The sequence below is a fragment of the Ipomoea triloba genome, chromosome 15, assembly GCF_003576645.1.
Source record: "Ipomoea triloba cultivar NCNSP0323 chromosome 15, ASM357664v1".
In the NCBI taxonomy this organism is placed as follows: Eukaryota; Viridiplantae; Streptophyta; class Magnoliopsida; order Solanales; family Convolvulaceae; genus Ipomoea; species Ipomoea triloba.
This window is the reverse complement of record NC_044930.1, coordinates 4,327,134-4,349,116: the sequence shown is the minus strand read 5'-3', so window position 1 is coordinate 4,349,116 and position 21,983 is coordinate 4,327,134. Positions and strand designations below refer to the sequence as shown.

Sequence of the window (21,983 nt, the reverse complement as noted above, 5' to 3'; positions counted from 1 at the left end):
TAATATTTGACTTTCCATTATTGGCGTAGACTAAGACCTCTTCATGCATGAATGATAGAAATTAGTAAACGCCTAAACGGAAAACCCGTGAAAAGGTTTAACCTTTCATAGATGACATTGCTAGGTCAAATTATTAACAAATGTCGAAAACAAGACAAAATCAATAATTAAGATTAACAACACGAAAAGGACACCTAACTATATGTCACCGACCAACTACCATGTCGTGTGATGACATCATGTTTACCGTTTCAAATGAATGCTCATAAGTTTGAACTCTAGTGGTGCGGAAAAATTATACCATGGACTAGGGTCTACTTTCCATTGTAGACCTTGGTCTAAAAATAACTTTGAGATTCTATATCTATGTATTTGTAGTTGACAAATTTTGTACCTGTAGTTATCATTTTATGTATCAGCATGCAATTATTCTGTATATGTAGTTGACACATTATATATCTGTAGTTGACAGTTTTTGTATTTGTAACTATCATATTATGTGTTACGAATTATCAAGTTATTTGTTTACATGCACAAAAATTGTTAACGGTAGGTATAGAATGTGTTAACTGGAAATATTGAATTTTTATATCAGGGTTCACAATGCAATATGAACCCTGATCCATGGTATAACAATTGGGGGTGGGGCTTAGTTTTCTTTGAGTTGATGAAAATGCACTGTTTGAAAAAATATAGAACATATATTATATTATAAAAAATTATAAATATTTCAAAAAAAAAAAACTATATGCCACCGCCGCCACTCCGTCCTTACGCTGCTACAATCCTTATCAAGTTAAAATGCAATTTATAAATGGATAAGCTAGAGCATTAATTCTGAGTGCATGAATTGGTTAGGGGTTATGTTTGAATGTAATAAATTACGGAGTAGTGGTTAGGGATTTGTTCAAAATGAATGTGAACACTTTCGAGAGAGAAAAAGATGAATAATAAGGTAGAGGGATCTTTGTCTTTGATCTAGAGGAAAATAGGAAATTGTAGACGAATCAACCAAAACAATTTCTTTTTCAATATTTTTTGTTACAAAATATATATGTAATAGAAAAAATTCCAAAGTCTTGCAACAAACTACTGAAGCTCAAACACTGAGACTCGAATCCATCCACTTTCACATGAGAATGCAATCAGTGCCATTAGACCATAAACTCGTAGCGCCGAAAGGTGTTAATTATATTATTTTGCTAAATTCAAAGATCTATAAAACTTTTTTAAGTTTGATAATTAATGTTTATTTTAGGGTAAAAACTTGTGTGAGACCGTCTCACCATGAGACGAATCGGGTCGGGTCGGGTCAAGATGCAAATGTAACACTTATATGCACAAATGTCATACTTATATGCTCAAATGTAATACTAATCAAGAATAAAATTTTTGTTACTTATTAGGGTAAATGTAATACTTTTAAGGGAAAATACAATACTTTTACATTTCGATTTAAAAGTATTACATTTTTCCTCAAAAATATTATATTTGCCCTTATAAGTGAGAGATACTTGTCAACATTACTTATTATGAAAAATGTATTACTTTTTCTCTTATAAGTAATAAAAATTGTATTTTTGATTGGTGTTATATTTGAGCATATAAGTGTGAGATTTGCACATATAAGTATGACATTTACATGGTGCTTTGACCCGACTCGACCCGTCTCACGAATAAGGATCCGTGAGACGGTTTCACACAAGTGTGACCCTTATTTTAGTGAAACCCAACTAAAGATTGACTTAAAATGAGCGAAATCAGTAAGTTAGTTGCAGCGCAAGCAAGTTGTTACGAAAGTCGACAACTACTAATTTGGATTAAATGCACAGCCAATTAAACAAAAAATAATAATAATAATAACAATAATTGAATAATTACACAGCAATTCTACGAAGATGTCAACGATAATCTGCTTGTGTAGGGCAAACTGGCCTTGTCTTGATTAGGACCTTTTCAAATTAATTTGAGAATAGGTATTCGTTGCCGCGTTGAAACTGTCTTATTAATTAGGGCTGCTGCAACCAGGCCAAGTCTTAAATTGTGCTAACTAGTACTCTTGGTTATCCTATAAAAGGTTTATGCTTCATAGTATCAAAGATCACCAAACAGCACAACACAAAACTCAAGCATATTTGTTTTGCACTACGTTACGTTGTAGTAATTAAAGCTGCAATAACCCATACTAACCTAGCTAGCTCAAATGGCTTCCGGTAGCTACTTCCTCGGCACAATACTGTTGTTCTCTTTTGCCACAATGGCATTTTCCCAATCTCTTTCCCCATTCTTCTATCAAAGAGTGTGCCCTCAAGCTTTGCCAACCATTCGGCGCATAGTCTTTGATGCTGTTAGACAAGAGCGCCGCATGGGTGCCTCATTATTGCGTCTGCATTTTCATGATTGTTTTGTTAACGTAATACTCTGATCTTTATCTATACTTTTTATCACATATGTTTTTGAGTTGAATCTTATTCTTTGGCGTGATTTGAAATAATACAGGGTTGTGATGCATCAATTTTACTGGATTCTACTTCCTCCATTGATAGTGAAAAGAATTCTCTAGCTAATGATAAATCTGCCAGAGGTTTTGAAGTTATCGACAGAATCAAGTCCGCAGTTGATAATGTCTGTAATGGTCCTGTAGTCTCTTGTGCTGACATTTTGGCTGTTGTTGCTCGTGACTCTGTATTCGCGGTAACTACAAAAATAAATTAACAACACTTGAAACTACTTAGTTATGTGAGTATTTTCAATTTATACTTTGGGCTTATATATATATGTTTCACAGTTAGGAGGTCCATCATGGACAGTGCAACTTGGAAGAAGGGACTCCACAACCGCTAGCAGAACTGACGCAGACAACAACCTTCCATCACCATTCATGGACTTGAAAGCTCTAATAGACAATTTCTCAAAGCAAGGCCTTGATGTTAAAGATTTGGTTGCACTTTCCGGCGGGCACACATTGGGGCTTGCCCAATGCCGAACCTTCAGAGATCGCATCTATAAGGAAACCAACATTGATCAAGGTTTCGCAGCACAACGCCAAGCTACATGTCCACAAGTTGGAGGCAACTTTACCCTAGCTCCACTCGACCCTTCTCCTGCCTACTTTGACACTAGATATTTCAGTAATTTGGTGATGAACAAAGGACTTTTGCACTCCGATCAAGTATTGTTCAATGGTGGTCAAACCGATAATCTTGTCAACACTTACAGCGGAAACATTCGTGCTTTTGCTAAAGATTTTGCTCAGTCTATGATCAAGATGGGTAATATTAAGCCTTTGACCGGTAATAATGGTCAGATTCGGGTGAATTGTAGGAATGTGAATTGATTTACATTTGCAGCTCCTCATCAATGGCACAAAAGCAGGCTTGGGGGATAATGTTTGTGTGAAATTCTTTGTGTTGGGTTTTTTCTTTAATTTTGTTTCCAATTGATGCAAGTGTAAAATTGTTATTCAACAATGTGTATTATTGAGAAATCATAAATAGTATCTTTGCGTTATATTTCAATGTTTTTTGTTCTTTTTTCTTCTTTTTATTGACATTGGTACCATGGTCAGATTCAACACCCTTCCTAAAATCCGCAACACTCACTTTTCACGTCGAGTTTGGCAATATATACTCACTTTTCTAGAAGAATCTCTCAGAGCTATCCTAAGTTGGTTGTATCATTAGTTACTGTTAGATTGCGAATTTAGTTAGAAACTTTGGCCCTTAGTTTAGTCAACCGTACCCTTTTGGAATGTTACTCCACCTAATTGTATGATCATTTGACTATGCTTTAATACATTTTGTTTTTCCAAAAATAAATAAATAAATAAAGGAAAAAACTAATAATAAATATTGTAATACTTATAACTGAAGGATATGCTGAAAGGTTTGGATTTGATCCCTTGTGGGCATATGAAGACTAGGATATGATCGGTGGGTTGATTGCGCGACTCACGATTTACCTCTTTAGTGAGTCTAGGGGCGGGGTCCTGTGGGCTTAGAATTAGCCCGGCAAAATTGGGATCACCTAAGTTAGGTTTAAAATGAAATATTGTAATACTTATAACTGAAATTGTGATACTTACAAAATGTAATTCTAATGTTTGTAAACGTTTTAATACTTATACATGAAATGTTACTTATGAAACAAATTATGATACTTATTATAAAAAATGTAATACCAATTTGAATTAAAAAATACAACTTAATTGACTTGTCACAATCTCACACAAAGATTTTCTTTTTGAATGTGTGATGCGTAGCTTTTATTTATAACAAAAATTTGTGTGAGACTGTCTCACTGGTCTCAATGTGCGAGGCGGGTCGGATCTTTGATTAATGAGGTCAAAAATCTGACTCATTAATCAAAGATCCAACCCGTCTCACTGATTGAGACCCTTGAGACGGTCTCACACAAGTGGTATCATTTATTTATTTTTGACAAAGAACTTGTGTGAGACCGTCTCAATGTCTCAATCCGTCAGACGGGTCATATATTGATTAATGAGGTAAAAAATTTGACCCATTAATCAAAGATTTGACATGTTTGGCGGATTGAGACCCGTGAGACGGTCTTACAAGTGCTACCCTTTAATTTATATATATATATATATATATATAGGTAAAAGGGTCAAATAGACCCCAAACATGTTTGAGAGTTTAATTGCACGTTTTAAAAGTCCATGAGTAATGTTCGGGCCTACTTGACCCTTTTCCCTTCATTATTTTTTTTTTTTAATGTTTATATTGTGATCTCCATTGTTCAATAATCACTTTAGATTCGAATCCATTTAAAATGAGATATCATCATAACTATTTGACTTTCCATATTATTGGCGTATAGTAGATAGAGACCTCTTCATGCATGAATGATTGAAATTGATAAACGCCTAAACAGAAAAACCGTGTAAAGGCTAACTTTTCATAGACGACGAGATTGCTAGGTCAAATTATTTTCAAATGTCGAAAACTTCCTAGTCCTAGACTGAATAATTAAGATTAACAACACGAAAACGACACCTAACTATATGCCACCGCCGCCACTTCATCCTTAAATGCAATAAATAAATCGGTGGTGAATTTTTTTTAATGGATAAGCTTAGTGCATTGTGTTCACCAAAAAGATTGAATCTTTCTAAATGCTTGAATTGGTTAGGGATTTGTTTGAATATAATAAATCAGTAGATAGGGATTTGATCAAAATGAATTTGAACACTTTCGAATAGAATAGTAGTGGGATGGGTACATTTTGACTGCTTTTTTCTGTATTGATTTATTGGTAATTATTTATTCATTAGTTTTATTCGAATTAATCTTATAATAATAAGATATCAGGCTTTAATTTATAAGTCAAAAAAATAAAAACAAATAGTTAGATTATTTTGCATGAAACAATCATAGCGTGTATATATTGCTACCCGTTAATATAATCTAAAATTATTTACTAATAAAATTGTTAATGTTGACTGAAATGTAGGTTTTAATTACAAGGTTATGTCAAATGTACCTTAACATCGAATATCGTTACGTTCTTAATGTGTGCCAAAAAAAAAAAGGTTAAATAGAGTGTAAGTTAAGCACAAGATAAACAATCAATTTGAAGTTAATTCTTACAAGTTGTAATAGCTAGAGATATCATAGAAACAAACAAAGAACAAGTAATCAAATGATAATGAAAATAACAATAAAAGTAAATGATCGGAGCTGAGTTTGGACTAAGCCAACATTCACATAAATGTTATGAGTTTCTTAGGATTGGAAATCATGCAAGAACCTCGTAAGTAGAGGTGTAAACGAGTCGAGCCGAGCTCGAGCCTTGGGTGGCTCGAGCTCGAGCTCATTAGCTCGACAATTTTCGAGCAGCTCGTTTGTTCGAGCTCGATCTCGAGCTCAAGTTCGAGCTTGAATTCAAGCTCGAATTCGAATTCGATTTTAATTTAATTATGAGCTCAAATTTAATCTGTTTGATTTTAAATTTTTGGTATTTCAAATTTTAATTTTATAAATTTTAATATTATGTGTGTGTATATATTTATATAATAATTTATTATATATATATATATATATATATATATATATATAATATTATTATTATTGATATTAATATTATTATATATATATGGCTCGCGAGCAGCTCGTTGAGTCACGAGCCTAAGATATTAGAGCTCGAGCTCAGCTCGTTTGTTAAACGAGCCGCTCGAACTCGACTTGAGCTCGAATTTGACCGAGCTCGAGCCGAGCTTTGACCAAGCGGTTCGCGAGCTGCTCGTGAGCCGCTCGACTCATTTACATCCCTACTGGTAAGAGTCATGGGAAAGACAACAAAGGTACCAATGCTATACTAATAGCCATTGGATTAGCCAACTAGCCTTAACTGCACTCTCATGGATGGAAGTTCATATTGGTTGTGACACTCTATTAAATACTTAGTTTACAAGTATCCTCTTAATCCTCTTCTCTCAAAGTAAGATCAAGATTATGAGTAGTGTACTTAATTAAGTGTTCTACTCTCATAGATACAACACAATTTCATAAATTCTCAAGCATAAATTGACTTATGTCATACAAAAAATCAATTGAGTAACTACACGTACAGTACACCAGAAGAACCCTAGAGAGTTCATATTAGATATATATTAGATTCCTTTATGTCATTAATGTTGGGGAGAATAAGTCGATAAATATATAAATATATATATATCAAAGAGTTTGTTGAGCTAAATGCATGAATGCAGAAACAGCCAAATCCAACCCTCTTATAGGCTCTTAAGATATTTAAAAAATTCCCTCGGACATGTCCATCATGTAAGATCAAGAAATATGTCTAAACATACAGAATGAATCTACGAGTAGCCTAACCTCGTAGTAGCGGAAACATAAATCGTGGAAGCATAATGTTAATTATATTATTTTACTGAACTCAAATGTCTATAAAACTTTTACAAGTTGAAAATTAATGTTTATTTTAGTCAAATCCCAAATAAAGATTAAAGAGCGAAATCAACTAGTTGCACCGCAAGGCAAGCAAGTTGTTATAGATCGAAGTGGACAACTGCTACGGTTGATTAAATGCACAGCCCATTAAACTATAAAAATATAATAACAATAATTGAATTACACTGCAATTCTATGTCAACGATAATCTGCTTCTGTAGGGCAAACTAGCCTTGTTTTGATTAGGACCTTTTCAAATTAATTTGAGAATAGGTATTCATTGCCGCGTTGAAACTGTCGATTGATTATTAACTAAGACAGCTACCAGGCCAAGTCTTAAAGTGTGCTAACTAGTACTCTTGGTTATCCTATAAAAGGTTTATGCTTCATAGTATCAAAGATCACCAAACAACACAACTCAAAACTCAAGCATATTTGTTTTGCACTAAGTTGTGGTAATTAAAGCCGCAATAACCTGTACTTAACTAGCTTCTTCTCTCAAATGGCTACCGGTAGCTACTTCCTCAGCACAATACTGTTGTTCTCTTTTGCCACAATGGCATTTTCCGACTCTCTATCCCCTTTCTTCTATCAAAGAGTGTGTCCTCAAGCTTTGCCAACCATTCGGCGCATCGTTTTCAATGCCGTTAGACAAGAGCGCCGCATGGGTGCCTCTTTGTTGCGTCTTCATTTTCATGATTGTTTCGTTAATGTAAGGCACTTCATCTTAACTTTTTAGTAAATACATATACTTGCAATAATATAAATGATTTTGAGTAGAATTTTATTCATTGGCGTGACTTGAAATAATACACCAGGGTTGTGATGCATCGATTCTACTGGATTCAACTTCCACCATTGACAGTGAAAAGAACTCTCTAGCCAATGCCAAATCGGCACGAGGTTTTGAAGTTATTGACCAGATCAAGACAGAAGTTGATAGAGTCTGTAATGGTCCTGTAGTCTCTTGTGCTGACATTTTGGCTGTTGCTGCTCGTGACTCTGTATTTGCGGTAAAATACTTATTATATAGTTTAAATTGACACATACTTATAATTTTAAGTGAATATTTTCAATTTATAGTTTGGGTTTATATATGTTTCACAGTTAGGAGGTCCATCATGGACAGTGCAACTTGGAAGAAGGGACTCCACAACCGCCAGCAGAACTGGCGCCGACAACAAGCTTCCATCACCATTCATGGACTTGAAAGCTCTAATAGACAATTTCTCAAAGCAAGGCCTTGATGTTAAAGATTTGGTTGCACTTTCCGGCGGCCACACATTGGGGCTTGCCCAGTGCAGAACCTTCAGAGATCGCATCTATAAGGAAACCAACATTGATCAAGGTTTCGCAGCACAACGCCAAGCTACATGTCCACAAGTTGGAGGCAACTTTACCCTAGCTCCACTCGACCCTTCTCCTGCCTACTTTGACACTAGATATTTCAGTAATTTGGTGATGAACAAAGGTCTTTTGCACTCCGATCAAGTATTGTTCAATGGTGGTCAGACTGATAATCTTGTCAACACTTACAGCGGAAACATTCGTGCTTTTGCTAAAGATTTTGCTCAGTCTATGATCAAGATGGGTAATATTAAGCCTTTGACCGGAAATAATGGTCAGATTCGGGTGAATTGTAGGAATGTGAATTGATTTACATTCACAGTTGTGTGTGAAAGGTTTAGAAATTCTCAATGCCACAAAAGTAGGCATGGGGGATAATGATTGTGTGAAATTCTTTTTGTTGTGTTCTTTCTTTTGTTTCCACAGGGATAGATGCAAGTGTAAAATTATTTATTCAACAATATAATTTAATGTGTACGTATTTTTGAGAAGTCCTATCATCTCGTTCAGTGTACATATATAATACTAGTATTTTGTATGAGCGAAAATTTATGCCCAATATTAAAACATTAATAAATACTAATAATTAAAATTTATAATTCGAATTATATATACACAAATAATATATGTATTTTATTATTTGTTGTCGCCAGTTGCATTTCAGTCGCCGGAATTTGTCGTCAGTGCCGGTAATTGTCGCCGGAAGTTTTAAAAATGGGTTAATTGCTCTATTTTCCAGTTTCAATGGCTTAATTGGTTTGTTTTTTTTTTGAGTTCAGTGGTTTATTTGAGGGTTATTCGAGTTTGATGACTTAATTGCTTATTCCAAAATAGTACAATGGCTTATTTGTAGTTTATCTCATTTATCAAATTAAAGCCCGTGTGCCACTTGCGCATATACCGTGCAATTGGCATTGTCATTTGCATTGGACCCTGTCTGGTGGATGGAGAACTTTGTGACAAAAATATCTTAGATAACTTGACTTTAATAATCAAAATATTAATAAAAAAATTACGTACTTAAATTTAAAAATGTTAGATATTGAGCAAACTTGTAGTTTCGATTACTTTATGAAATTACCATAGTCAACTTTTTTGTTTGGTTAAATAAGTTAGTTCAACTTGTATAGTTGGTAATAGCATTTTCTTGAGAACAAGCTCCTATTTATAGTTAGCTTTTTATTTAGTTCTAGTGTGAGAAATAATATACCATTGAGCTGGTTTCTTCTTTCACCACAAAATTCAACACGCAGATCTATATAATGAATCAAATGACAGATTTTGAGGCAATAATTTACCGTTTGAGATAATCACTGTTGTGAATATGAATTGAATATTATCATGAATTACATATATGTGTCTAATGGATGCATGTATATACATACTTTGTCAACACCTACTTCAAAGAAATATGGATCCAATTATTAATTAGACATGAAACATTGTATTCTATTTTACTATAAGTTGTCATACATCAAAGTTAATCCATCTTGTCTTTATACGGCCAACAACTTGGAAGCAATGGAGACAAACCAATTGTCAAAGAGTTTGTTATAAGTATATAGTAAACACCCGTGATTGAGTTCTATTATGGAGAAAAAAATTATGAAATAAGAAAAGGTGTCAATCTACCGTTTGACAAAAATTAAATTTATATTTGCAAAAATTTATGATATAATTAAGATTATATTTTATAAATTATACTGAAAAACTGTTGAATATCCTCACCGCTGACTCTTGTGATTCTTGTCAATTAATCTGGTACACTGCCCAATCATTGAATTCCTAAGACGTTACCAAGACATTTTGTTTCATGACATCCACGTGGTGCGTAATTTTAAGAATTTTAATTAAGTGTTATTGTTAGAGTAATATTTTCTTGGTAAAATAAAAATAAAATCTTGAAAAAAAAAGGAAATATTATCAAATAATTCCTTTATTCAGGGCTTCAACCAAACTACCAAAGTAGTATTTTCCGATGATTAATACGTACAAGTACTTTTCAGAAATAATGAAATTACAGATAATATAAATTCTTACCAAAATCATTTACCATCTTATATTGTTATGTGACAATATATGATTTATATTTGAATAATAAGTAATTTTTTTTTTAAATTGAGATAGGAGTCAGCCAATTGAGGATAAACAAAAAATGAAAGAAGTTTTATTCTCAAGTCAATGTTATATATATAGTAACACATGCACTTGGTAATGGAGAAGATAGGGAAGTTTTAAAATATTTATTTTTAGCTCTTGAATGAAATTCATTCTTACCACATGCTTGTAATAATAATACTTTCGTGGTCTATCATTAAAATTACTTCTTTCACATTGCCAAGCACAAAAGTAGTTTTCAATTAAAAAAAAAAAAAGAATTTAAAGCAATCCAAAAATATTGGTTTAAAAAGAAAAAAAATCGATCACGGCCAACACCCACTTACAGAGTTATTTCCCGTAATAGCTACAAGTTTCCTTCACTATTAAAAAAAGGGCAAGAAATACAAGTATATGAATGTGAAATAATCTTTGATTTTCTCAAGTGCAAAAAAAATATTCTTTACATTTTCCTTTTCTTTTTCTTTTAATGTGGCAGGAAAACAAGCAATCACTATCTGAATGAGTGTACTTCATAAATTAAGAAAGTCAACGTTGCATAGTGGGAACGAAGAATATACTCTCCGACTCTCCGTCCCTGTCATTGAAACCCCACTCGGTCCCCGTCCCCGGCACCATTTCCGTCGGGGATAGGAAGTCTTTCCTCATTTCCGTCCCGGTAAGAAATTTTCAAGGACGGGGAACCTCGTCTCCGGTCAAACTTTAGTCAAACTAATATTTTTTTGGGAAATAATTGTCAAACTAGTATAATTCACAACATTTAAGTAAAAAATTTAAATACACTGTATTAAATTTTTATCTTAAAATCTTCAACAATTCTCAATAACAATTGAAATATCAAATACAATATTCATATACTTTTCATTCAAATAAAAACATAAACACCAAAATAAAGACCGATAAATCACTTCTACTAAAAGTTTAATTTGAAACATTATGATTATTAAATAAACAACATACCAAACCAATTTGTTTGGATGGCCCTATACCAAGTTTTCTTCAACTTCTTACAATAGAATAACACTGCACACTCTTTCAACTTCCTTATTTTAGGATATTTTGCGTGTCAAAGCAAGCAAATCATTAAGTACTAAAGCTCCCGGCCTTTAATTTAAAATTATAGTTTTTTTCTTTTGAAAATTATAGTTAGTATGTCATTATCATTGACATTTATGTGTAAACACTGCCTGCTAAATACGCTATAGAGCATCTTAGTATTTGTTTAAGGTTAAGTTAATGTAATATTTAAATTCCTGCCACTTGTCAAACATATATACATTTCCCCTTCTCCTTTCTTTCCTTTCAATTCCAGCTAGCTAGCAATGATATGTTCAAAACCCTTTCTTGTAATGCAGGGCAACTCTTAACAATATCCAAGAGATTGACTACCCCAGAGACACCTCGGAATTTATCAAACATTGAGCAGTCATTTTTCATAACAGTCAGACCTCTCAACGAGAGCACCAATGATAAATCTAAGATCTTAACTTCTACACAAAAACATTAGCTCAAAAGATAGAGATTTGGCCACAACTTTAGTATCACTCCACATTCGAGACTTTAACTTCACCACATAAAGTTAGCTAAAAAAAAGGTGATTTGGTCATAACTTGAAGTACTGCTCCACAATTTCTTGTGGATATGATATAAGATCATATCTTACTATCTTCGTATAGCCTTATATTCATTTTCGTTATGATTGATCATACATTCTGTTAGGATCAAGCGTTTATCATTACGTCAAAAGCTATAGCCATCATAGCGAAAGGCGCAACTTTATTTCCTTATATACTGTCACCACATTTTCGAGGGACAGTGTGTTGAATTATTTGACTATTCACCAGCCTCCGCCAAACAATCTCCTAGTCATAAATTGCTGGACTTGACCCTTTACCCGTCCCGCCCCAACACATTCTAATATATGATATAATATCTTTATCTCGATCACTTATTACCTTGCTGCAATTTAACCAGATAATCAACTGACATTAAAAATATATATTGCTCCCTAGTAATAAATGACATATATTATATATACTAAAAAAAATGTCAACTATATTCATCAATGGATGACATTTTCTACTCATAATAGGTAGCCTTCCCCGCGTTGAAATTGTCGAGTATGGCTTTGCCTTAAACGTCCGTACTCTTTTTTATCCTATAAATAGATGTATGTATTCATAGTCATGACCATCAAACAACACAACACAAATATCACTAAGTACCTCAAATGGCTTCCGGTAGTCTCTTCCTCGGTGCAATACTCTTGTTCTCTTTTTCCACAATGGCGTTTTCCGACTCCCTATCTCCATACTTCTATCACAAAGTTTGTCCTCAAGCTCTGCCAACCATTCGACACATCGTCTTCGATGCTGTCAGACAAGAGCGCCGCATGGGTGCCTCTTTACTACGCCTGCATTTTCATGATTGTTTTGTTAACGTAAGACTCTCTATTCATACTTCTTAGTATATATGCTAACGTAAGACCCTAAATGACTTTGAGTAGGCCGGATCTAATTATTTGGCGTATGTAGGGTTGCGACGCTTCGATTCTATTGGATTCTACTTCCAACATTGACAGCGAAAAGAATGCTCTACCTAATGCCAATTCTGCGCGAGGGTTTGAAGTCATTGATCGAATCAAATCAGCAGTGGATCAAGCATGTAAACGTCCCGTAGTCTCTTGTGCTGATATTTTGGCCGTTGCTGCTCGTGATTCTGTTGTTGCGGTAATTTCCCAATACTATAAATTTATAAATTCATGACACTATAACTAACAAAAATAAAAACAACTTATAGTTTTTCTTTTGGATGTACAGTTAGGGGGTCCATCATGGGAAGTGCAACTAGGGAGAAGAGATTCCACCACGGCCAGCAAAACTGCAGCCAACAATGACATTCCTTCACCATTCATGGACTTGCCTGCTCTCATAAACTCTTTCTCAAAGCAAGGCCTCAATGTTAAAGATCTAGTGGCACTTTCCGGCGGCCATACACTAGGGTTTGCCCAATGCCGAACCTTCAGAAATCGCATTTATAATGAGACCAACATCGATAAAGGCTTCGCAGCACAACGCCAAGCTACATGTCCACGCGTTGGGGGCGATTCTAATCTTGCTCCACTTGACCCAACTCCTGCGTATTTTGACACCAAATATTTCAGTAACTTGGTGAGGAAGAAAGGGCTTTTGCACTCGGATCAGGCATTGTTCAATGGTGGTCAGACCGATAGTCTTGTCAAGACTTACAGTGGAAACATTCGCGTTTTTGCGAAAGATTTTGCGAAGTCTATGGTTAAGATGGGTAATATTAAGCCTTTGACTGGGAAAAATGGCCAAATTCGAGTGAATTGTAGGAAGGTGAACTAAATTGAAGTACGTATGGTTGAGTGTGGAAATTAAAGTTTTTTTTTTTTTTTGAAAACGGAAATTAAAGTTGATTTATCTTCAACGGCTAAAAGGAGCCCTGGGATCGGATAACGTTAAGTTTGTGTAATTGTGTGAAATGCATTCCTTTTGTCTTTTATTACGTTTAACTGTATTATGTTTGTTATTGAGAAATCATTTTTATTTATTTGATTATTTACTTCCATCACAATATGTCAACATCATATTAATTCCCATAAATACTTATCAATGATGTGCTATCCAAAAAACAATTGAGTTATAATTGACTTATATGATTTGAAAATATGCCGGGCCGGTGGTAATTAATTAAAATTCAAAAATATAAAATAAATTAAAGCATGTGCTCCATCTCAACTAAAAGCCCAAGCAACACGTAAACCATAATCTTTTTTTCGGGTGGCGCAGAGATCCGAACTCATGACCTTTTGCATGGCTCTGATACCAAATTAAAGCATGTGTTCCATCTCAACTAAAAGCCTAAGCAAGCCTAAGCTGATAGTTGAACTGCACATTTATGTCTATATTATATTTATGCTCACAAAATAAATGCCATCTGCAGTTAGAAACTAGTTGGGTTTCTCTCCCAAGAAACATATCAATGATGAATTTAAAGAATTCACTATATCCCATTTTATGTATTGGATTAAGTTACAACTTTAATCACTATTACCGACGACCTTGGCACTCAACGAAGGGTAGTGTAAAAAACATGCCAAATCAATAATTAGATAATTGTTGTTCTACGGCTCAGAGAGCCAAGTTCAACATCTTGATATCAAATTGTGATGCTAACTACTATTTAAGTATAAAGAAATAAAATTGCACTTATTACGTACAGTAGGTTATAGGCTTATAGTTTCGGTCATAGTGTTAAATGTTTGATTCTACAATTAATATTAAAGCTAATAAGATCATAGGTTCGAACCTCACCGAGAGCACTAGCGGAGTGTCATTGATAACCCCTAGTGGAGCCGAGCCTTACAAATCCTACATTAAAGCAACCCTACCCTCCACTTGCTTGTTGACTTTAATTTGATTTTACCAATTAGCATATCATATGCCACTCATCAAGCCGACACAATCTATATATATATATATATATATATATATATATATATATATATATCATACCAAGTTTATATGTGATGAATGAGTATATGAGAATTTCTTTAGATAAATGAGTTTCAAACTTTCTAATTTGGTCAGTGATAGATGTATACGAGTCATATTTAAAATAATTTCATATAATTTATTTTCAAATCTTTATATTATATTGATTCTCGCCTACTGTTTCTATATTGTCAAGTGAGGCGAATGATGTTGATATAATAATGTTGCATGGCTGAATGCATGCTTAACATGACAATAGTAATTTAGAAATTAGTAGGTAGCAAAGAAGTATCCTTATTTTAAAATAAAGTTTAATTGTTTCTGAAATATAGCAGTGTTTATGAAATAATGGGAGAATGAGAAATTGATACTCAAAGTATACCTATTTGAGTTGAAAACTTGTAATTAGCAATTGTCTCACATTAGAAAACGGATGTGGGTTTCCACTAGTATATACAATTTCTTTTTTTTTTCTTTTTTTTTTTTAAAGAAGTTGAATTGTATAGCATAGATGCACAGAGGTGCAAATCTAACTCAAATTGGGTGACCCAGTAGCATATTAGGTGGGATGACCCGTGTCTGGTCCTTATTGGAATTATGACTTTATTGTGATATTCATAAATCACAATATTATTTAATTGGTGAGTTTAATCTAAATTTAACTTTTCTATATGATTCTACTTGATGATTTATTTTTTTTTAGTATTTGATTAATAAATACATTTTTAACTCATGGTGAAATAATTCAATTTATAAGCCTGCAATGAAAAAAATTTATTGTTACGTCAAGAGATAAACATTATGGAATAAATTAACGTGAGAAAATAAATTTTTTCTTGGTTGAAGTATGCATCTCCAAGAAATTTAAAGATTAAAATAAGGTTATCCGCACACCACTAATGAGTGTAAATTGCAAGCCCACATATCTAAAATTACTCTATTTTTTATTGCATGAAGTCACAAAAATATTTACTTTTTAACATTAAATATTTTATATAAAATTAGATTTAGGCACTGATATAGATGCCAATGATAAGGAGAGCGGTGTTAACTGGCATCTCAAGACTTTTCTTTAGTTTCATTTGTAGAATTGTAGTAGAAGGCTTTTGAGGTAGTCATATATTTATTTATTATGAATTATTAAATTAGATATGTCAAATATAATGGTTATTTATACTTTGTCAACAACTACTTCTAGGAAATATTGATCCAAATATTAATTATTTAGATGAGAAACCCTTTGTATTTTATTTGACTATTAGTAGTCATGAAAATAAATTAATCATGGTTAACGTCTACCAACTTGGGAGCAAGAGCAAAATCCATCACGTCAAAGACCTTAACTGTAAAGTAAGTAAAGACGAAGAACAATTATAGAAAAAAATGAGGCAATAATGTGCACCCGAGAACATGCCGGAAGCTAAGGCGCAAGATCAGAGCCAAGTGACCATACTGGGGAGCTCATGATGAGTTCCACTGTGAACTCTATGATCTGGTTTTTAATCTTTGGGTTCATGCTGGCAGTCACGGTGTCACCACTAGCGTGATCCCAAAGATCAGAAACCTTGGCCCAACACTCACGGTGACACTGTGTGACCGACCGTGAGTCGCTAAATCGACCAGGTTGTGGTTTAGGGACTCACGTTGCGAACGCTATCGTGTTTATGCATCCAGTAGGGAGCCTAAGTTGGTTATTTTGGCACGGATCTGGAGTATAAATAGCAAGAGACGTTATTTTGACTTCACATCACTTTTCATTTTTCAGTTTCTCCTCTAAGTTTTCCTCCATAGAAATTCTCCTAATAAACACTTTTATTTTGTAATCAATCCATTTTATTGAAGATTTAGAGGACAATTTCATATTGTAATTGCTTTTTCATCTCAATGTCAAGATTTGATTTTCCAATTTCCATAATCAATGCTAAGTTCTTCTCTTTAATTTCTGCACTTTCTTACTTTTCACTTCCACTAAAAGACAACTTTCAGGTAATAAAGCCTAAATTTAAAATTGTATTCCATTTACCCATTTGATGTTGTCATTTTCGCAGATTTGATACCTAAGTTTCCAGTAACTAGACAAGATAATGAAGGTCAAAGGGAACCTTTCCTAGATGACAATAAATAAGAAGTCACATATATAATGTCGAAATCACGCAAAGACGGCTTACGCGCTTCAATAATCAGACAATCAGTGTAGTAATTAGATTTACGCACTGATATAGATGCCAATAAGGAGAGCAGTGTTAACTGGCATCTCAAGACTTTTCTTTAATTTCATTTGTAAAATTGCAGTAGAAGGCTTTTGAGGTAGTCATATATTTATTATGAATTAGATATGTCAAATGAATATTTAATTTATACTTTGTCAACAACTACTTCTAGGAAATATCGGTCCAGATATTAATTATTTAGATGAGGATTCCCTTATTTTATTTGACTATAAGTTGTGATTAAAATAAATTAATCATGTCAAAGAGCTTAACTGTAAAGTGAGCAGTGATTGATTTTAATTTCAGATAAAATATGGAGTATTAAATAATGCATCTTTTCATTTTTAGTTTAAACAAAGCATACATAAACTCTAAATTTGTTGGAGTACTTTGGCACATTATTAGCCCAAGGTAATTGGACCGTGCTAATGACATTTCACATTATTCCTCTACTCGAGATTTGGGGATTGATGCAATTTTAGCGAGATGTATAATGATATTAGATGGAGGATGTTGTTATCTTCTTTAGGTCGCTACAGTTTACAAGTCTTCTTTTTTCGTTTAGTTAGTGGGATAAAGGAAACTAATTATTAATTGGTATTGTTACGGTTTACATGTTACTTTGAGAATTAGGTTGTTGTTAAATAAAAATTCGTGAGGTAATAAATTAAAGCCTAAATTAAAATTGTTATTGCATTTACCCAATAGATGTCATTTTCGCATATTTGATACCACCTAAGCTTCCTGTAACTGAGACATGATACATAATGAAGATCAAAGGGAACTTTTCTTAGACGACATACAAGAAGAAGTCAAATAATGTCGAAATCACAATAATATCACATGATGTCCATGCAAAGAGGGCTTATGCCATTGGCTTCAATAATCAGACAATCAGTGTAGTAATTTTATCCCAATTAACTTTCTAATCATTGACTGATTCAACAAAACGCAGTACTCGTTTTCTTAAACAATTCACTTAGTCAATATATGCATGCTTACGCATTCATATGACAAACATGCATCATAGTCAACTTCGATTTCTACTATAAATACACCATCCTAGGAAGCACTCGACCACAAGCCAAGCTACCATTTCATTATAATTTCATAGTAGAAACTTGAAACACTCTATTTCTTTTATACTCGTCTCTTTTCTCAGCTCCTACCTTAGTCATGAGGACTATGATTCCTTCTTCCATTCATTTTAATGTTGCATTCACACTCTCGTGTCTGCTTTTCTCCCTTCTCTCTGGGATGAGCTCTGCTCAACTGTCTGCAACATTTTACTCAAAATCTTGTCCTAATGCCCTTTCCATAATTAAATCGGCAGTGAAATCGGCTGTGCAATCTGAGGCTCGAATGGGAGCGTCCTTGCTTCGTCTCCATTTTCACGATTGTTTTGTCAATGTAAGTTTTTTTTTTTTTCATTTGTGTAGCCTTCGTTCATAACTGAGATTCTTAAAATTCCTAAGCTTAAATTTCAAAAAATGGATATTGTATCTTATGTGTTAGTCCCCCTCCAAGAAAATTATCATATTGACATTACTTATCTATTTTGTTTTTTTTCAAATTTGAAACAGGGTTGTGATGCATCAATTTTGTTGGATGACACAACAAATTTTACTGGGGAACAAACAGCTCGTCCAAATAACAAATCAATAAGAGGATTGAACGTGATTGATAACATTAAAGCACAACTTGAGAAATCTTGTCCTGGCATTGTATCTTGTGCTGACGTGGTAGCTGTTGCTGCTCGAGACTCTGTTGTTGCGGTAATAATATATTCATACTCCAATCATTTCTACCTCTGATCTAGCTCATCAATTTTGGTTTTTTTTTCTACAAGATAATTATCTAATTATAAAATCATTACATTTGTTACAAAATTACAGCTTGGTGGTCCTAGTTGGAATGTTTTACTAGGGAGACGAGACTCAACCACGGCAAGTTTGAGTGCCGCTAACAACAACATTCCTGGACCCAATTTCACTCTCAGTCAGCTCAAATCTTCTTTCTCAAACCAAGGCTTTAGTGAAAGGGAAATGGTTGCTCTCTCAGGTGGCCACACAATTGGAAAAGCTAGGTGCACAACATTTCGATCTCGAATCTACAACGACAACAATATAAATGCCGCATTTGCAAAATCTTTACAGGCAAATTGTCCTCAAAGCGGAGGTGACAATAATGTTGCTTCACTTGACACTAGTCCAACCTCGTTCGACAATGTTTATTTCAAGGACTTGCAAAATCAAAAAGGACTCTTACACTCCGATCAAGAGTTGTTTAATGGAGGTTCTACAGATTCGGTAGTCAACAGTTATAGCTCTAATCCTTCCACTTTTTCAGCAGACTTTGCAAATGCTATGTTGAAGATGAGTAATCTCAACCCTCTTACAGGCACAAGTGGTCAAATTAGAAAGAATTGTGGAAAAACAAATTAAGCTCCATTCCAAAAGCGTGTTTAAGAATATTTTTTGTTTCAACCATTAGTGTTACCAAATAAAGTAGGGATAATTGAGGGATGGGGGTGGCAGGGAGTGAAGCCAAATTTTGGATTGTTTACATTTTTATTTTCATTTTTCCATTGGAAGTGTGAATTGTATGAACATTTGTTTTGCTTAATTATATCCTAATACACAGTAATTTTTTTTTGTGCAACATATATTCCAATATATTATTATATACACAGGTCTGACAAAATACGAAAAGTAATCAGACAAATTTAAATCTAACGTTACAAAAATTCGACAACAAAGTGTTGATCCTTCTTATAGTATGATCCTATAACAATTAATATATAAGGTCGTTGAATTAATGAATTATGATAAATTTTATCACAATAATATTCAGGAATCACATTATTGTTTAAGTTTCTACTTTACCTTAAAACACTAATTAATTAATTAAACACATTATTGGAGTATGTATTATAATTAAGCTAGGGATGACAATTTTGGTTTGACTCCCCGTGGAGGCGAAGGAGGGGACCGGCGTTCTGCGCCCCCCCCCCCCCCCCCCCCCCCCTTANATTGGAGACAAGAGATCTTCGTCTCCGGAAGAGGGTGGGGGGTGGCCAGCGGTTTTATATTTTTAAATTTTTTAATTTAAAAATTATTAAAATAATTTTAAAATAAAAATTAAATAAATTAGGCGGTAACTTGTGACTTGGCCGAAATTTTAGTCGAAAGATTTAACTACAAGATCAAATATGATACAAATTGAATAGTCATACACCTAATTTGAAAATGTTAATAGTCAAGGACCAAATTTGATACAAATTGAATAGTCATGCACCTAATTTCAAAATTTTAATAGTCAATGACCAAATTGATACATGTATAATAATTGAGGGACTAAAAATAATATTGCATTAGTCTTTACATCTTATGGGATGTGACTAATACAACTAAGTCTTAGCCAAGCTTTACTAAAGAGAGATATTCTTCTAACCCAATGGGGTAGTTCAAGTGACAAGTGAGCTCTCTTTGTGGGGAAGAATTTTGGAAAGACCCGACCTCGATTCCCACAAGTGACGATTCCCCCTGAGCTGCAAACACGGGTGGACTCGGACCGTTATACAGACGGAGGAAGACCCGGTGAATTTATATATATATATATATATATAAAAGACATCTTCTAAAAAGTATTGCATACTATACACATGGAAATAGCACTTTTTTTTCTTTTTTATTCTCACTATCGCTGTATGTGGTTTTACTTTTTTTTTTTTTTCTAAACAAATTAAACACCATAATATTGTAATTGGCACTCAACGAAGTGTAGTGTAAAAAACATGCCAAATCAATAATTAGATTATTGTTGGGCTACGGCTCAAAGAGCCGAGTTCAACATCATACCATCAAAACGTGATGCTAACTGTTATAAAAGTATAATGAAAGAAAGTTACACTTCGATATAATCTATAGTTTTTGTTATAGAGATAAGTATTTGATTTTACAATTAGTATTAGAGCTAAGATCACAGGTTTGAATCCCAATAAGATCAGAGTACTAGAGGGGTGTCATGGATAATAACCTTACAAATCCTATATTAAAGCACCCCTACCCTCCACTTGCTTGTTGACTTTGATTTTACCAATTAGCATATCATATATATGCCACTCATCAAGCCGACACAATCGATGAGAATTTCTTTAGATAAATGAGTTTAAAACTTTCTAATTTGGTCAGTGATAGATGTATACGAGTCATATTTAAAATAATTTCATATAATTTATTTTCAAATCTTTATATTATATTGATTCTCACCTACTGTTTCTATATATATATTGTCAAATGGGGCGAATTGAATGATGTTGATATAATAATGCTGCATGGCTGAATTATGCATGCTTAACATGAAAATAGTAATTTAGATATTAGAAGGTAGCAAAGACGTATCTTTATTTTAAAATAAAGTTTAAAGTGCATTGATTGTAATGAAATCATTTCTAAGATTATATCGGAGTAAAATTCTTTCTAAAATATAGCAGTGTTTCTAAAATATTGCAATGAAATCAATTCTAAGAAGGCTTTTGAGGTAGTCATATATTTATTATGAATTAGATATGTCAAATGAATATTTATACTTTGTCAACAACTACTTCTAGGAAATATCGATCCAAATATTAATTATTTAGATGAGAAATTCCTTGTATTTCATTTCACTATTAGTTGTCATGAAAATAAATTAATCATGCATTGCTAACTTCTACCAACATGGGAGCAAGGGCAAAATCCATCATGTCAAAGACCTTAACTGTAAAGTAAGCAGTGATTGATTTTAATTTCTTTAAGATAAAATATAATATATAAAATATGGAGTATTAAACATGCATCTTTCAATTTTTAGTTTAA

At 33.4% G+C, this 21,983-nt stretch overlaps 4 protein-coding genes across 4 annotated transcripts; all 4 read left to right on the top strand.

The window, feature by feature from the left end:
• The first annotated feature begins 2,112 nt into the window (after positions 1–2,112).
• Positions 2,113–3,518, top strand: LOC116007059 (peroxidase 2-like). Its single transcript, XM_031247638.1, has 3 exons — positions 2,113–2,413; positions 2,500–2,694; positions 2,789–3,518. The coding sequence occupies exons 1-3, from the start codon at positions 2,204–2,206 to the stop codon at positions 3,335–3,337; spliced, it is 954 nt and encodes a 317-aa protein (XP_031103498.1). The 5' UTR covers positions 2,113–2,203; the 3' UTR covers positions 3,338–3,518.
• A 3,888-nt stretch (positions 3,519–7,406) lies between these two features.
• On the top strand, positions 7,407–8,701 carry LOC116007245 (peroxidase 2-like). The gene is made up of 3 exons (XM_031247871.1): positions 7,407–7,644; positions 7,751–7,945; positions 8,040–8,701. Exons 1-3 carry the CDS (start codon positions 7,435–7,437, stop codon positions 8,586–8,588), a joined length of 954 nt encoding a protein of 317 aa, XP_031103731.1. The 5' UTR covers positions 7,407–7,434; the 3' UTR covers positions 8,589–8,701.
• Positions 8,702–12,613: 3,912 nt separating this feature from the next.
• LOC116007152 (cationic peroxidase 1-like) lies at positions 12,614–13,975 on the top strand. Its single transcript, XM_031247752.1, has 3 exons — positions 12,614–12,837; positions 12,932–13,126; positions 13,217–13,975. The coding sequence occupies exons 1-3, from the start codon at positions 12,628–12,630 to the stop codon at positions 13,763–13,765; spliced, it is 954 nt and encodes a 317-aa protein (XP_031103612.1). The 5' UTR covers positions 12,614–12,627; the 3' UTR covers positions 13,766–13,975.
• Positions 13,976–18,221: 4,246 nt separating this feature from the next.
• LOC116006728 (cationic peroxidase 1-like) lies at positions 18,222–19,785 on the top strand. The gene is made up of 3 exons (XM_031247217.1): positions 18,222–18,534; positions 18,708–18,899; positions 19,020–19,785. Exons 1-3 carry the CDS (start codon positions 18,301–18,303, stop codon positions 19,566–19,568), a joined length of 975 nt encoding a protein of 324 aa, XP_031103077.1. The 5' UTR covers positions 18,222–18,300; the 3' UTR covers positions 19,569–19,785.
• Positions 19,786–21,983: the final 2,198 nt, after the last annotated feature.

Bases quoted from the DNA above. Each gene is read 5' to 3' on its own strand.
- LOC116007152 (XM_031247752.1), top strand. From the start codon at position 12,628: ATGGCTTCCGGTAGTCTCTTCCTCGGTGCAATACTCTTGTTCTCTTTT. The intron at 12,838-12,931 runs GTAAGACTCTCT...TGGCGTATGTAG, and splicing joins TTCATGATTGTTTTGTTAAC to GGTTGCGACGCTTCGATTCT. The intron at 13,127-13,216 runs GTAATTTCCCAA...TTGGATGTACAG, and splicing joins CTCGTGATTCTGTTGTTGCG to TTAGGGGGTCCATCATGGGA.
- LOC116007059 (XM_031247638.1), top strand. From the start codon at position 2,204: ATGGCTTCCGGTAGCTACTTCCTCGGCACAATACTGTTGTTCTCTTTT. The intron at 2,414-2,499 runs GTAATACTCTGA...GAAATAATACAG, and splicing joins TTCATGATTGTTTTGTTAAC to GGTTGTGATGCATCAATTTT. The intron at 2,695-2,788 runs GTAACTACAAAA...TATGTTTCACAG, and splicing joins CTCGTGACTCTGTATTCGCG to TTAGGAGGTCCATCATGGAC.
- LOC116006728 (XM_031247217.1), top strand. From the start codon at position 18,301: ATGAGGACTATGATTCCTTCTTCCATTCATTTTAATGTTGCATTCACA. The intron at 18,535-18,707 runs GTAAGTTTTTTT...AATTTGAAACAG, and splicing joins TTCACGATTGTTTTGTCAAT to GGTTGTGATGCATCAATTTT. The intron at 18,900-19,019 runs GTAATAATATAT...ACAAAATTACAG, and splicing joins CTCGAGACTCTGTTGTTGCG to CTTGGTGGTCCTAGTTGGAA.
- LOC116007245 (XM_031247871.1), top strand. From the start codon at position 7,435: ATGGCTACCGGTAGCTACTTCCTCAGCACAATACTGTTGTTCTCTTTT. The intron at 7,645-7,750 runs GTAAGGCACTTC...ATAATACACCAG, and splicing joins TTCATGATTGTTTCGTTAAT to GGTTGTGATGCATCGATTCT. The intron at 7,946-8,039 runs GTAAAATACTTA...TATGTTTCACAG, and splicing joins CTCGTGACTCTGTATTTGCG to TTAGGAGGTCCATCATGGAC.